The 16,929-nt window shown below is 39.7% G+C and overlaps 1 protein-coding gene across 3 annotated transcripts in view; it reads right to left on the bottom strand.

The window, feature by feature from the left end:
- EFCAB14 (EF-hand calcium binding domain 14) overlaps positions 1-16,929 on the bottom strand; it is a 37,995-nt gene that overhangs the window by 16,551 nt on the left and 4,515 nt on the right. For all 3 annotated transcript variants that reach the window (XM_082834115.1, XM_082834116.1, XM_082834117.1), the window contains exons 4-5: positions 11,945-12,090; positions 1,818-1,916 (exon numbers count right to left, since the gene is read on the bottom strand). In XM_082834115.1, the coding sequence (XP_082690241.1) occupies positions 1,818-1,916; positions 11,945-12,090 (245 nt within the window). The remainder of the gene's footprint in view (positions 1-1,817; positions 1,917-11,944; positions 12,091-16,929) is intronic.

Raw genomic sequence — 16,929 nt, 5'->3', positions numbered from 1 at the left:
ATTATACTGATAGCCAAGAATCCAAGAGAAAAAGAAATGACATTTTCAACATTAAAAAAAAAAATTACATGAGATACACTGGAGTTAGGTTTTTTGAGATGACCTACCACTTCAAAACCGAGCCACCTGTAATAAAAGTAGTGCCTGACATGATAAATGCACAGATTTGCAAAGAGACAACATACTGGGTAGAAGTCTCTAAGCTGGGATTTTGTCTATGTAAGGTCTGTTGTTACAGCAGCTACAAGCATTCAAAGACATCCACTGTTAGAGAATCTTCACTGGCTGGATGCATGAGCCCATCAGGACGCAAGAAGATAGTAAGCTCTTGTTTAAGATTTTTTTTTTTAAGGAAGCAGCTGACAGAGCCATGTGAACTCTAGAGCAAAACCCTGAAACTAGTATTCTCACCAACTGCAAAGTGCCTGGCACATACTGGAGGAAGCCCCACAAATGTTTGTTGAATTAACGAATGCAAGAATAAACCAATTTCCTTTTTGAATGCAAGACTGCCAGAGTTGCTTCTGTATTAAAGGCTACAGAGGCCTACCTTTTTCCCCACTTGACCCTTGGGAATAATGGCAAAAACAGTCTGGTCTCATCAAAGTTGTCCCTACTTTTTTTTTTTAAGTTGTAAGCAGATGACCATATTGGACAAACAGCAGACTACAGAGACTGAGCACACACAGGTGGTGTGGCTATAAAATAACAAGTTTTGTTTCTGGCTTAGGAATTTCTCACTCCTTTGAGGAAACAATTTGTTTATAGAGCCTGGTATATAATCAAATCAAACTCAGCACACCCTGACTTTTAAAAGCCAAAGATTCTAGATTTGATACCCATTGTTTGGGGTTCCCTGCTCCAGAATCCTTCTTCCACTTACTGCTACAGGAATATATATTAAGATATAACTGAGAAACAATAAACTGCACGTATTTAAAATGTATAACTTGGTAAGTTTTTACATATATATACATACATCCTGCTTCCACTCCTGGCAGCTACAAGATGCCTAACCCTCATGTTGCTTGTGTGCCCATTAAGCACTCTTTTCCTTCCATTCCCTACCCACTCTCCCCACCCAGCTCTAAAGATCCCAACATATTCTTCAACTGGTTGGTTACTGCCTCCTGCTCTAGGCTGAATCCTAGGGATCAAGTAAATAGAAATTCTAAAGTAATGTTTGCCTAGGCCCTAGAGTCTAGGGCATACACCTAAGAGTGGTTTGCTTAGAGGGTGTGTCTCTCTACCTTTATAAAATAATATATATTGTTTTCCAAAATGCTTCTTACCAATTTATACTCCCAGCAGGAGTGTTTGGAAGTTTCCCTCTATCCACATCCTTGCCAGTATTTATCACATCCTGAATTTTTATTTTGCACTTCCCCAAATTATCTTTAAAAAACAAAACCAATGAAAACAAACAAAAAAAATCCCCTCTCTTTCTCAATCATGGAAAATAATAGCAACTTAGAGCAACTCTCATGTACAATTGCTCTGCTTTCATAAAGACATTGTGGATGATGAACTGAAACAGGCAAGTAATGAAAAGCAAACCCACACATGTTAACACAAGAGTCCCAGCAAAGCAATCCTGGGACTTGGAAAGCCAAATAAAAACGTGTGAATCTATATAAACCATAGCTAAAACCACCTGCTGCAAATTAAAGGCCCAACCAACCAGACCAAAGCAGAGATGTCTTGAACTCTATTACTGTCCTTGGAGTAGCTGATTTCAAACGCCAGCCTTTCAAAGAGAATTTGTAAGAAGACAGAATTACAGTAGGTTAATTTCAGTGCCCATACACAGCACTTACCTTCTGAAGTCCCTCTACAGTGGCAGGCAGGCTAATTAAGTCTGCAGCTGACTTGACATTGGCTTTGAGGTGGTTTACTGCAGAAGTCAGCAGAGAAATCTGAAAGGAAATAAGTAATAAACAATGAAAACAGAACTTGTAGAACAATGCTCCCTTCACACACTCTACAGCTGATGGTGATGTCAAGCACCTTTGGGCATCATGTGATTCTGTGATCCAGACGTTCTGCCCGGTCAGGTCACAGGAGTAGAAGAACTCTGCAGAGTACCTTGGATAGACTTGAGATGTGGGAGGAAGCAGTAACACCCCTTCTCTCCCTGCCCAGTTTAAATACCAGCGCCAAGGAGGGAAAGGCAGGCATTATTCTTTACCCCACTCCTGGCAGCTACAAGATGCAAAAATCTTAAATTACCCAAAAGATGTAGTAATTACAACACAATCCTTCAACAACTGGACAGGAAGAAAGCTAATGATCAAGGACCTCTGAAAGATTTTATTTTGGTAAAAAATACCACCTCAGTTATTTGCTGAACTTTTGTTTCTGCCCAAGTGGGAACATATAAAGTAAAAGCCCAACATCACAATATACAGTTGACAGCAACTGAACCCTGACAACTTGAATGGCACTTTCAACTGCCTGGGGATTTAGTTTTGGTTTAACAATGTGATTAACATTTCAAACTCAATAGCTCAACCAAAGCACTACTTTGTATCCTGAAGGGGCTCAATAAATACCCACTGACCTGCTGGTTGACTGAATGTATTAAAATAGGAATTGAATCAAAATAAAAAGTATCTTCCCTTCTGCTATTTATGGGTAAAATTCTAAATAGCTGGACTTCTCTCTAGAATGAGGACTGGTGGAACCTGTGTAATACTGTTTCAGGTTGCAGAGATCATATTCTAAAAACCTTGCAATGTGGCTCAAAACTTGGTTCCACACTGCTTTCCTGTCCCAAGTTCTAGGATGAGGACACAGATCTACCAATAGCAATTATATTCAGAATGGCCTCACAGAGTAACCATGAAAGTTTCCGGGCACTTGTGACATGCCTAACCCTGTGGTAGGCATCAGATGGATACAAGACAAAGTAAACCTGACCCCTTATTCTTTTCTTCAACAAATGTCTGGCACCTTCTCTGTGCCCAGAACTGTGGAGAAAGTGGCAAATAAGACCGTGAGGTTTTGCTTTCATGGAGCTTACATCCTGGTAGCAGGTGACAGAAGAACAAAGAAGCAAAGTATTAGATAGTAATAAGTACTGTGTACAGTATTTAAGGAGAGCTCCTGGAGTGAGCCCCAGTGTGTTCTGAACAACGGAGTGCAGTGAGGAGCCTTGGAACTCTTCTCCCTCTTTCCTTTTAGGAGGGATGTGTTCAGGGGCGTCAGACCATTTTCCTTTCATTCACCCACTCATTCATTCATTCCTGCAACAAATATCTATTAAGCCCTATTTTATTCCAGTGGTGAACAACACAGATGTCAGTGATCTTTGGAGTTTACATTTTAGTACAAAGAGACAGACAATTTGATATAAGAAAAATTAGATAGCGGGATACATTGGAGGAAAATGAAAATAAGGTGACTTCTGTTTACAACAGCCAGGACATGGAAGCAACCTAAATGTCCATCAACAGATGAATGGATAAAGAAGATGTGGCACATATATACAATGGAATATTACTCAGCCATAAAAAGGAACGAAACTGAGTTATTTGTAGTGAGGTGGATGGACCTAGAGACTGTCATACAGAGTGAAGTAAGTCAGAAAGACAAAAACAAATACTGTATGCTAACGCATATATAAGGAATTTTAAAAAGCGGTACTGATGAACCTAGTGGCAGGGCAGGAATAAAGACGCAGAGGTAGAAAACGGACTTGAGGGCATGGGGAGGAAGGGGAAACTGGTATGAAGTGAGAGAGTAGCATTGACATACATACCCTACCAAATGTAAAATGGATGGTTAGTGGGAAGCTGCTGCACAGCACAGGGAGATCAGCTTGCTGCTTTGTGACGACCCAGAGGGATGGGATGCAGGGGTGGGAGGGAGGCTCAAGAAGGAGGGGATATGGGGATATAAGTATACATACAGCTGATTCACTTTATTGTACAGTAGAAACTAACACAACATTGTAAAGCATTTATACGCCAATAAAGATGTGAAAAAAAAATAAGGTGACGATGAGTGACTGGGTAGCTACTTTAGATTGGACTGCCAGAGAGGGCCTCTATTAGAAGATGAAATTTAAACTGAGATCTAAATAATAGGAATTAACCAGAGAGAGAGATAAAAAGAAGTACATTTCAGGGCAGAGGGAATTGCTAGGGCAAAGGTCCCAGTGTGGGGAAGAGCTTGGCATATTTGAAGAATAGAAAGAAGGCCTGGGGGGCAGGAGCAAAATATGAGTGAGAAAAGGAGAGGGAGAGGGGGAGGGGAAGAGAGAGGAGAAGGGAGAGGGAGGGAGGGAGAGGGAGAGGTAGAAGTAGATAGGTAACATTAAAGAAACAAGTACTAAATGTGATACTGAATACAGTCTAAGAAAATATTAGTGCAGGTTGAAAGGGACAGGCTTCACTGAAGCAGGACTCAAATCAGACTCTGAGAGAGAAGTAAGAGTTTTATATATAGAAATAAATCAGCTATCCTTTCTAGGTTAGAAGGGTGAGTGTGGCATCAGGGAAGAGGTAGGGAGCAGTAGCAAGAATAGGCCCAGGAATACTTTTCCTTCATAGCATTTCTCAGAGCGACAATGATTTATTTATGTGTGTGATTTTAAATTAAGGTTTCTCTCCTCCACTACTAGACTGTAAGCTCCATGTCATCAAGGACCATGTCTGTTTTATTTTCCATAATACGCCTGACACAAAGACAGGCATTCAATAAGCATCTACCAAATGAATGAACGGCTAAGAATGAACACTCTGTGTCTGGGATGGACGCTGAGAAGGGTAGACCAAGCAGAGTAGAGGGTAGAGTCTAGGAAGCAGGAGATAAGGCTACATAAGTGTGAACTCATTTTCCTCACTGGTAGCATGGTATAACAACAACCATCTCATAGGGACATGTGATGGTTTTAAAATATGTCCACAAAATCTTTGATAGTCCTCCCTTCAAGAGGTGGACACAAACTCCCTTTCCTTTGAGCGTGGCCTGCACTGAGTGTCTCACTTTTGGCCCACAGAATAAAGTGCAAGTGACAATGGGCAACTTTGAAAACTAGGTCATAAAAAAGCACTGTCTTCCTTTTTGCTCTCTTTTGGATCACTCACTCTGGATAAGCCGGCTGCCATGTTGTGATAACACTCAAGCAGCCCCATGGAGAAGCCATGGTGGGACAAACTGAGACCTCCTGCCAACAGCCATATGAGTGAGGATGCTTCAGTCCCAGTCAAGCCTTCAGATATGCAGCCCTGGCCGTATATCTTAGCTGCAACCTTAGAGAGATCCTAGCCAGAACAACTCAACTAAGCTGCTTCCAAATTTCTGACCCAGAAAACCTGTGAGATAATACATGTTTGTTGTTTTAAGTCATTAAGCTTTGGGACAAACGTAACACAGCAACAGATGACTAATACAGGCTATGAGGCTTAAATGAGATACATATCTAGAGCTCTCAGCACGGTACCTGATACAAACAAAATACCAAGTAAGTGTTAGCTCTTTAATAATGAAATTTAATAAGCACTTAAACATGCAATTCTCCATAAGTGCTCCAAAATACTCAGACTAATCTTCAACATTCCAACTCTATCCATTTAAAAATAAAATGGGTGAGAAACTTCAGCTCCAGAGAGATACTCTCAGCAAACTATATACCTCTTAAGAGGAGCAGCTACATCAAGGAGGTTTTAACACATGCCCTTAAAAAGATATGAATAACACTGAGGTCTGAAAAGCACATACGGAAATAGGTATTCTCATGCACTGTTAATGGAAATGTAAATTGGAGAAGACTTGTTAGATGGTTATCTAGGATTATCTGTCACAATTTGAAACATTTACACCCTTTAATTCAGCAATTTCATTTCTAGAAATCTATCCTAAAGGTTACTTGTTAAATCAAAAAGAATAAAATACTTAGGAATAAATCTAACTAAGGAGGTAAAAGACCTGTACTTGGAAAACTGTAAGACCCTGATGAAAGAAACTGAAGACGACACAAACAGATGGAAAGATAGATCGTGTTCATGGATTGGAAAAATTATTCTTAAAATGAGACCATACTGCCCAAGGTAATCTACAGATTCAATGCAATCCATATCAAAATACCAATGGCATTTTTCACAGAACTAGAACAAATAATTCTAAAATTTGTATGGAAACACAGAAGACTCTAAATGGCTAAAACAATCTTGAGAAAGAACAAAACTACAGGTATCATGCGCCCTGATTTCAAACTATACTATAAAGCTACAGTAATCAAAACAGTATGGGACTGGCACAAAAACAGACATATAGATCAATGGAACAGAATAGAGAGCCCAGAAATGAACCCACACTTATCTGGGCAATTAATCTACAACAAATAAGGCAAGACCATACAATGGGGAAAAGACAGCCTCTTTGATAAATGGAGCTGGGAAAACTGGACAGCTACGTGAAAAAGAATTGAACTGGACTACTCTCTCATACCATGAACAAAAATAAATTCAAAATGGATTAAAGACTCAAATGTAAAGACCTGAAACCATAAGACTTCTACAAGAAAACACAGGTAGTAAGCTCTTTGACACTGGCCTTATTAATACTTTTTTGAATATGTCTCCTTAGGCAAGAGAAACAAAAGCAAAAATAAACAAATGGGATTTCATCAAACTAAAGTGCTTTTACACAGTGAAGGAAACTGTCAACCAAACAAAAAGGGATCCCACTGAATGGGAGAAGATATTTGCAAATGATATATCTGACGAGGGGTAAATACTCAAAAATATACAAAGAGCTCATACAACAACATCTAAAAAACAAACAACCCAATTAAAAAATGGGCAGAGGATCCGAACAGACTTTTTTCCAAAGAAGACAGGCACATAAAAAGATGTTCAACATCACTAATCATCAGGGAAATGCAAATGAAAACCACAATGAGATATTGCCGCATACCTGTCAGAATGGCTACTATCAAAAAGACAACAAATAACAAGTATTGGCAAGGATGTAGAGAAAAGGGAACCCTCTTGCACTGGGAATGTAAATTGGTGCAGCCGCTATGGAAAACAGTAGGGAGATTTCTCAAAAAAATAAAGAACAGAACTACCATATGATTCAGCAGTTCCATTCCTGGGTATTTATCCAAAGAAAATGAAAACACTAATTAGAAAAGATATATACACCTTTATGTTCATTGTAGCATTATTTACTATAGAAAAGATATGGAAGCAACCTGAGTGCCCATCAATAGATAAATGGATAAAGAAGTTGTGGTGTGTATGACACACACACACACACACACACACACACACACACACACACACACAATGGAATATTACTCAGCCATAAAAAAGAATAAAATCTTGCCATCTGTGACAACATGGATGGACCCAAAAGATGTTATGCTATGTAAAATAAGTCAGACAGAGAAAGACAAATACTGTATGATATCACGTATATGTGGAATCTAAGAAACAAATGAACAAACATAACAAATCGGAAACAGTTACAGATACAGAGAACAAACAGGTGTTTGCCAGAGGGGAGGAGGCGTGGGGGAAGGAAAGAACTAAGTGAGGGAGATTATGAGGTACAAACTTCCAGGTGAAAAATAAATGAGTCACAGGCATGAAATGCACAGTGTTGGGAATGCAGTTAATAACTATGTATTATCTTTATATGGTAGCATAAGTAACCAGACTTATTGTGGTGATCATTTTGAAATGTATATAAATATCAAATCACTATGTTGTATAACAGAAACTAACAGTATTATAGGTCAATTATAGTTCAAAAACAAACAGACTCATAAAAAGAGACCAAATTTGTCATTGGTTACCAGAGGTGGGGTGGGGGGGAATTGTGAGGGGAGGGGGAGTGGGAGGAAGGTGGTCAAAAGGTACAGACTTCTTGTTATAAGATAAATAAGTACTAGGGATGTGATGTACAACATTATAAACTTAATTAACACTGCTGTACGTTATATATGAAAGTTAAGAGAGTAAATCCTAAGAGTTCTCATCACAAGGACAAATATATATATATTTTCTACTTCTTTAATTCTGTATCTATATGAGATGATGGATGTTCAGTAAATGTACTGTGATAATCATTTTATGATGTATGTAAGTCAAATCATTATACTATACACCTTAAACTTATACAGTGCTGTATATCAATTATATCTCAATAAAACTGAAAGAAAACAAATTAAAAAAAGATTACTTTATGCTCACCAGCATAGAGATGTACACTTAAGACTATTCACTGCTTTCTTATTTGTAACAGCAAAACTCTAGAAACATCTAAATGTCTAACACTAAGGGTGTAGATATATTGAGTAAACAGAGAAAGCCGTAGAATATATACCTAATGGCTCCATTTAGTTACACACACGCGTGTGCATGTGCACACGCTAACCTAAAAGCTAATTCACATTAAAAGCTATTACAATTCTGTAAATGCATATAAAGGGGACTGTAAGAATGTAGCCCAGACTATTGACAGCGAAGAACTATGGGGACAGGGAATGTGTGTTATGTGTGTGTATCTGTGTGTGATGGGGGTACATACAGAGATGGGGTTGAAGGGGAGTTTTCCTAAGAGTTCTATGTGTATTTTACTATTAAATCTTATATAAGAATACATTCACATATTACTCATGAAATTTTAAAGACAAAAGGTGGGAAAGAAATATACACATAGGAAAACACATCACAAAGCTTTACAAGGGGTGTGACAGATTTCCTTGGCTGGCCCTTTCCCCATGCCCTCCACTGGGCCTTTGAAGACTATCTTAACATGCTCAATCATAAAGTACTTGGAAGGGGTCTCCCCCATGTGTGTTTTACTCAGCCCCAAATCATGTACACAACTGGCTCTATACCAACTTGATGGGCAAGGATATGATTATTCCAAATGACCTATCAATTGTGTGGTTCCCTTTTTTTCACCTGAGGGAACAACTCCTTTCACTGACAACTGGCCAGAGCTTACAGGGACAACAAGCTGTGTTCTAGGTGGAACAATCTGGGTAGAAACTACTCTCCCAGGTACGGCTCTATCCTGAGGCTGTGGCAGAGCCAGATGCTAGTCACAGGTACCTCAAGAATGGTAATGGCTTCACGAATGGCCAGTGTGGCTGACAGCTATCATTTCACCCAAAACCAGAGGAGCAGCCTGAAAACCGAGGCAATGTAAGGTGAGGTGCTGTTCCACTTCTCCCCATGCCCCAAACGCTCTAGGCCTAGGGTATCAGCTGCCTCACAGAAAGAGTATGCTCTGGAGAGCTGACCACTAGTGCTCCAATTACCAGGCAACACTTAGGACTTCTTACTCACTTATAAGACCTGGACCACACACTGTCAGCAGGACCCAGCTACAGTCCCAGAAACTGCAAAGCTGGATTCCATTTTTCAGCATTCCTCTCTTGGGTGGAATAATGCCCAAATCTGTGGAAAACTACAGCAAAGCTACATGTTTAACTAGAATAGAGAGACAAGGGGCACTCTCCCATTATTGATATCTGGGACTGCTTTGGTCTCTGATAGACACATTCTAGCATAGCATGTCAGAATGGATTCAAGTGTTATAGAACTTATCTCTAAAGTCACACATTGCAATTCAAAGAGTCTAAAAAGTTGAATTAGGTACAAACCATTAAGGAAAAATTCCCCACATTCCAGCCAAAAGATGAGTCATGACTTTCATGCATATTACATGACTTTTCATTAGTGAAATTAAAAATAGCTACTGTAGACCATTTTATTAGACCATTTTACACTATAAAGCCTGAAATGCTGCTTTGGGGTTAAAATTAAGTGCTCTTTAAATAGTAAGTAAAAAAGTTACTAAAACAGACAATCATCAATGATGAATGATTATGAGCCCTGACAGGGACTCGACTTCACATCCTTTCAGCTTTATCTACTAAGCACCTACTGTGTCCTTTAGAGGTTATAAAGATGGAAGGCAGAGTAGAAAACTGGAAAGAAAACAGGTTCCTACAACTTGAATATTTTGTTAGAACTGCTACACAGCTGTTGACCTTGGGCAAACTACTTAACCTCATTGAGCCTTAGTTTTTTAATCTATAAAATGGAGATAGCACCTCCTACTTCACAGAGTTATAGAAGCGAAAAAGGAGAAAGGAGATCTCATATGTAGTACATCTAATAGGGGCCTGCATAAAGAAGGCATTTAATGAGTGGCAGTTACCATCATCATCAGTACTGTGCTCAAAGCTCAGAACACAATATACAACCTTCTGGTGTAATTAGATGCCTCAGAACGGTAAACTCCATGACTGGCTACTATAAAGAGCCCACAGTTTGCCCCAGAGAGAGATGCTAATTGTCTCTCAGTGCTTCATGATGGTTTACTTTCACCTGAGGTACTCTCTGGACAAACTGCTCATTTGCTCTGTGAATACAAGCAAGACCACAGTTTATCCTATTTTTCTTATAAAAACGGAGTGAATACCTGCTTTTCCCTATAACTCAGAGTCCAAGGCTAAATGATAACTAGTAAATACTAGGTGCTGCAACCCGTCAATTATTTCACGAATACTTTTTAAAAATGAAAGAGAACTGAATAAAAAATAATAAAATATCATAAGGCAGCATAATATTAAGGACAAGTGACTGTTTTCAGAAACTTTTATTTCAGTTATATACATGTATGCATGTGTTTACCGGGTAATGATGGAAAATATTTCTTACTGTGGGTTCCAGGAAAAAGTTTGAAAGCTTCTGCCCCAGGCCACTGATCTCTGGTCGCAAGTGCTGAACCGCCCCACTCCCAAACTACTGCTGAAAGGAGGGGGTAGCTTCAAAAACAATGGCAAGCACTTTATTCTAGTGCGGTGCTCTCTGCCCTGGCTGACTCTGAACTTTGTGACTCCACTCTGAGAATAGAATATCCTCTTAGCCCCGACAGGGATGACAAAACTATTTTTAAGCACTTTGTGGGTGTACCATTCACTTGGCACTTGAGTTTTCTTCTCGACGCACACGTCTTTCTTAACTAAGCCACAGAAACTGAGAACAGGGGCTATAGTTACCAAGTGGCAACTGCAGCACCTTATTCGTATAAGCACAAGGTTTGACTGTTGAATCCTGACAACGCTGCATCAACATCTCCTGAATATGCTCTTTTCCTCTGGCAGAGTCTCTCTTTCGGAATGAATGTGAGATCTGGCCAATTTAGGGACTGGAAAAGTTTTGGCTCTAGTCCTTCTTGCCTGGTCAAGGTATTTAACCAACTCTGCCATTTCCTCCAATGCTATTCTAGAATAACACTTACCATTAGCTGCTGCTAAGTTTTTAGTACAGCATATAGCACTACACCCCAAGGCTGTAAGTTTGTAAACTATATTAAACAAAATAAGCTCTCATTATCTAATAAAAACAATTTTCTTGGGCGTTAGACAACACTGTTTTTTTTTTTCTTTTTTTTTTTTTTTTTTTGCGGTACGCGGGCCTCTCACTGTCGTGGCCTCTCCCGTTGCAGAGCACAGGCTCCGGACATGCAGGCTCAGCAGCCATGGCTCACGGGCCCAGCCGCTCCGCGGCATGTGGGATCCTCCCGGACTGGGGCACGAACCCGTGTCCCCTGCATCGGCAGGCGGACTCTCAAGCACTGCGCCACCAGGGAAGCCCAACGACACTGTTCTTAAATTTAATACCTACACTGTTCCTTAGGAAAAGTTGATTCAAGAATTTCTAACTTCCTCTAAACTGTTCTACTTGGTAAAACTCTGTTCCTCTGCAGAAAGGGTTAACATTTTAAATATTGGGTAAATGCATAACTATTACCTATTTTACCTGACTTTAATGTGTTGGGATCACATTATGCAAAGCACCATTTCAAAAAGTAAAACAATCTGAAGTGAGTTCCCTATACTTACAGATACATACTGAACAGACAAAATGAAATATTCATAGCTTACACAGAAATAGAATCACACTTTTGCTACCTGCTTATTCATTTCTGTGATGTTTATCCAGACTTTGTTCAATCCCAGCTCTCCAGATTCAATCTTCTCAAGTTGTTTTTGTTTGCTGAGTAGTTCTTCGTTAAGTTTGGGAATTTCTTGGAATGAGCTTTTCTGATTAGATTCCACTGAAAGCAAAAATAAGAACAATAATAAATAGCCATAAAGTTCCCTCATGGCTCCAAGATGAAAAAATGATCCTACAGCAGGAAAGAAGATAGATTAGTGAAAGTTAATTCTGGGAGGATAATGACAATTCGTATCTATCAACTCCACTATTCTTTTATTTACGTAAATGTATATCTTTAACACTAAAGCTCCATTTTTTTTTTTTTTTTTTTTTGCGGTACGCAGGCCTCTCACTGCCGTGGCCTCTCCCGTTGCAGAGCACAGGCTCCGGACGCGCAGGCTCAGCGGCCATGGCTCATGGTCCCAGCCGCCCCGCGGCACGTGGAATCCTCCCGGACCGGGGCACGAACCCGTGTCCCCTGCATCGGCAGGCGGACTCTCAAGCACTGCGCCACCAGGGAAGCCCTAAAGCTCCATTTAACTGGGGCTATTTCACTACTGGCAATACAACTTTTTAAAGTCAGGTGGCTAAAAATGATAACCAACAACGTCAGCAGAGAGTTAGATTTGAATTTCAACTCTGTAACTTACTGGGATTTTGAGCAAACTACTCAAAGTTTTTGAGCTTAGTTTCTTCACCTGTAATACAGTGATAATTCTAACCATCCTGTGAAGTATATTTTAAGTGAAAGAATGGCTGCAAAGCACTACACACAGCTGGCCAGGCATACAATACGTGATAAATAAATGTTAAGTACTGACCTGCTCAATTAAGAAGCTTTCTGACTGGTCAATGAAGATTTATAAACCTTACTCCATTAATGCTCAAGGTGACATCCTAAGTTATATCTCTAAATGTTTAAATCTATTTTTTTTTCTATCTCAAATTGGTCAAACGCAAGATAGATTCTTGCCACCTTTCAAGTACTGTTATGAGAGCGAAGATTTTAAATCTTTTTCATAAACAGCAAATAGTGTTTTCTTAAATCAACCCAAAAGCTCAAAGTGAAACAGAAGATAAAGGAAAATGTTAGGTGAAGTATAGGGTATTATCTGGCCTTTCTTTTGGGAAACAACATCTCATGGATGGTTTAGAGATTTGCCAGCCTGCAGGTAGAGGCCTGAAAGAGTGCTTTCTCTTCTTTCTTTAGAGTATCCTTTCCTTTTCATGGAAAATAAAATACTGATTGATAGTGGTTGGTCCTCTAGAATAAAACCTATGTCTTTCTTTTAAAGCCACAGACTGCCTGATTAGTTGTCATATGCATTCTTAAAAACCAAAAATTGGCATAATGGACAGATAAAAAATAATTTACTAAAATGTAAATTCCCAGACTTTTTTTGTTCATTTCTGTATAGTTGGCATTTAGAATATACCTGGCACACTTCAGGCACTCAGTAAGTATTAGAGACTAAATAAATCTGGCCTTTGCTTACCTCCCAACCATATTTCTCATCACTTTAGCTACCACTTCAATCTACTTTCTAGCCAAGCTGATTTTCCTGACACACCAACCTCTTTAAGCCTCAGTGACTGCACACACTATTCTCTCTGCCTAGATGCCCTTGGCTTGCCCCTTCTTCATTTCTGCCACCTTAGCCTAGTTAATTCCTTTCAAGATTCAGCACAAAGAGCTGGCCCCCACCTTGGACCACCGTTACCTCTTTACCACTCCAAACTCTACTGAGCACTGAACACACTGTGCTACACTTATTTACTTGTCTGTCCCCTCCATCAGACTGACAGAGAGCTGCCTGAGGACAGGTCTTATTGGGTCCTGTATTCCCAGGGCCCAGCACAGTCCCACGTACGCAGAAGCATGCAAATGCCTATCCAGTGAAATGACTGTATGGTATGAAATGGAGTTAATGTTATCCTATTAAGTTAAACAAAGAAAACTCAACAAATAAATAAATTCGACAACAAAAAAATCCCCCCAAAAATCAGGGGGTGGCGGTGGTATCCTCACTGTAAGCAAACCCACTACCTGAAAATTCAGAACTATTAAAAGAAATTAGATATTTTTATTCACTTTTCAAAAATATGTGAAGGATTTCTTTAAAAGTAGTAGACTTGGCTAAGTGCTTTTAATGTAACATTTGATTTACACACAGTTTGCAGGAATACATTCATCTCATATGGTAGGAATATTTTACCAGTCGAAATTAATGTAGCACTTATAGCACCCAACTGAATTTCGTATACATATCCAGTTAGGTTATAAAGAAAAACTTATCCCACGCACGTCTGCCATTCTCCGGTGGTAAAACATCCTAAGGCTGGGGGAGAGTCTCTTTTTTTCCTGCAGTCTGTATGAATTAAGTAGAGGAGGAAGTAGGACAAACACATAAATAACTTGGATTAAAATTATTAACTAATAAACATGTGAGTCTGACAAGCACTGAAAACACTCTGGATCCTGAGGATTGTATGAGCTAAGAGGGGATTATATTCATGATCTGATTTGGGGTTTTTTAGGAGAGATAAGACAAGTAAAGGCACTCTGATTACATCAATGGAATGACGTATAGTAAACAAACAACTTATGATTACTAATTCATGGTCTTTCAACATGGAAAGCAACTTATTTAAAATTTAGTATAGTCATACTCAAAAGAACTTACTTAGCTCTTTTCCTGATCAGGAAATGGAGATTTTTGCCTACACCCTTTAGATACAACATATAATGCCAACAACAATACTTTATAATTATACATCTTTATAATTTGCAATAAACTTTTATGTAATTTCTCATCTTGTGATCAAGCCCCTACTATGTGCCCGGCCCTGTACTTGCCACTAGTGCACACAAAAGACCCTGAAGCTCTCAGTCTAGTGGGGAGCAAGGCGTCGCCCCAGAATTACTACACAGTGTGACAGCTGTTATGACAGAGGAATGCCCAAAGTGCTTTCGTAAAACAAATACATCTTTACATGTTATGGATGGGAAAATGAGGCTCAGAAGGAATAAGTGACTTGCCTATGTTTCATAGCTAGTGATGAGCAAGTCAGGATGCGACAGTCAAACCTTGTGCTTCTAAGACCAATACTCTTTCTAGTATACTTCAGCTGTCACAGATGCTTATAGCCTAACAAGACCATTTTTAAGTTCTGCACTGAATGACCAAAGTGCTACTCTCCCTGTATGACCAGCAATGAAGATGTCTGATTTATCAATACTGTCCTTTTCTTCCCAATTCTTTCCCCTCACTTTAGCCTTGAGCGATAGGGAAGATTGCTTGGGAATAGGATCTTCTTTATAATAACTGTGGCGGTCTTCTGGAGTACCTGCTTCTAGAAGAAGAATACTAAGCTGAGAGTTTCAGGCCAGCCAGCACTTTAAGCTTAAGGATCAAGTTACTCCTTGGCCTCAAGGGAAAAATACCAAGCCTATCTGCTTTGCTTTCTGTTCCAGATATTTCAGCAATCCTGCCTCCTTTCCTCACAAGTGTCTTGGAAGATAATGAGATAAAGGACAAGGGGCTCTGAATTTTTCAAAAAGGTATTTAAACCAGGTCAGCAGGTGGTCTTATTTCCACTGTCCTCTTGAAAAACAAGAAATAAAAATAAACTTATTGAAATACATTGAAAGTAGAAGCATAATTCAAAGGAAGACTATTTAAGTTTAACAAGATTAACCTCATTTAGCCAAGAAAATGGTTTTCACAAAAAAAACTCTTGCCAAGTAGTCCACAATGGTTCAGCCTGCGGATTGATTTATGCCCCAGGCCCTACCCCATCCTCCTTCAGGAAGTCCTGCTTTAGACTGTATAGGTGCTGGTGTATCTATTGCAGCAAACCAAAGCCCACATAGCAGCTGGACTGACAATTCCAAATCTGCTTCATTCAACTGGCTGACAAATGGAGTCAGGGTCCCAGGGGAAGGCTGCTCAGTGATAGAAAGTAGGTCTCACAGTCCAGGGTACAACTCCTGGCATCTCCTGAATAGAGTATTTCCAGGTATTAACATGTGCTCAATAAATATTTGTATTAACATGTGCTCAATAAATATCTGTTGCCTGATTGATTGTCAGGTCTATTACATGTATACATTTCAAATACGCATTTTTTTTTTTTTCGGTACGCGGGCCTCTCACCGCCGCGGCCTCTCCTGTTGCGGAGCACAGGCTCCGGACGCGCAGGCCCAGCGGCCATGGCCCACGGGCCCAGCTGCTCCGCGGCACGTGGGATCCTCCTGGACCGGGGCATGAACCCGTGTCCCCTGCATCGGCAGGCGGACTCTCAATCACTGCGCCACCAGGGAAGCCCAAATATGCATTTCTAAACAAAGAAATTTCCTGGAAATGAAAAGCTCAGCTAAGGTACAAATTACACTGGTGTTCTAAAAACACAGGCACAGAGCAATCAGAGAAATGAATCCCTGGAAGGCAGAACTGAGCAATGTTTTGAAATGTATAAATAAACAATTGCTATATGTAACCAAAACAAGCTGTAGTACAAACGGAGGAGGCCCAACTAGTTACGGAGAGATGATGGCACAGACAGGTGTCATCAGTGGTTATTTACAGTTAAAACACTGCTTCTCAGAACCTCATTTCCAAGTTATGATTACTACTTACCAAGAAAACACTGGCCTTAAAAACACCTTGTAAATACTGCTAAGGACAACATTCAGGAGAATACAAATACAAATCTCATTCTTACACTGTACTCTGATCCCACCAATTGATAAAACATATAGGTCAGGATGATCCTGGTAGAGAACTGTGGCCTACCCAATCCCATTCCCTGAATCAGAAGCTCAGAAGAAAACCAAAGTTAGTATTTCAATATATTTTTTTCAAGCAACATCACTAGGAACGTCATTAACATACTCACTAAGGATTAGCTGTCCCTAGGTCAGGTTTGGAACTTAACTAACTGCAGGCAGCAAAGA

This window comes from Leucopleurus acutus, assembly GCF_964270905.1.
Source record: "Leucopleurus acutus genome assembly, chromosome: 2".
Lineage (NCBI taxonomy): Eukaryota > Metazoa > Chordata > Mammalia > Artiodactyla > Delphinidae > Leucopleurus > Leucopleurus acutus.
This window is presented reverse-complemented; position numbering and strand designations above follow the sequence as displayed.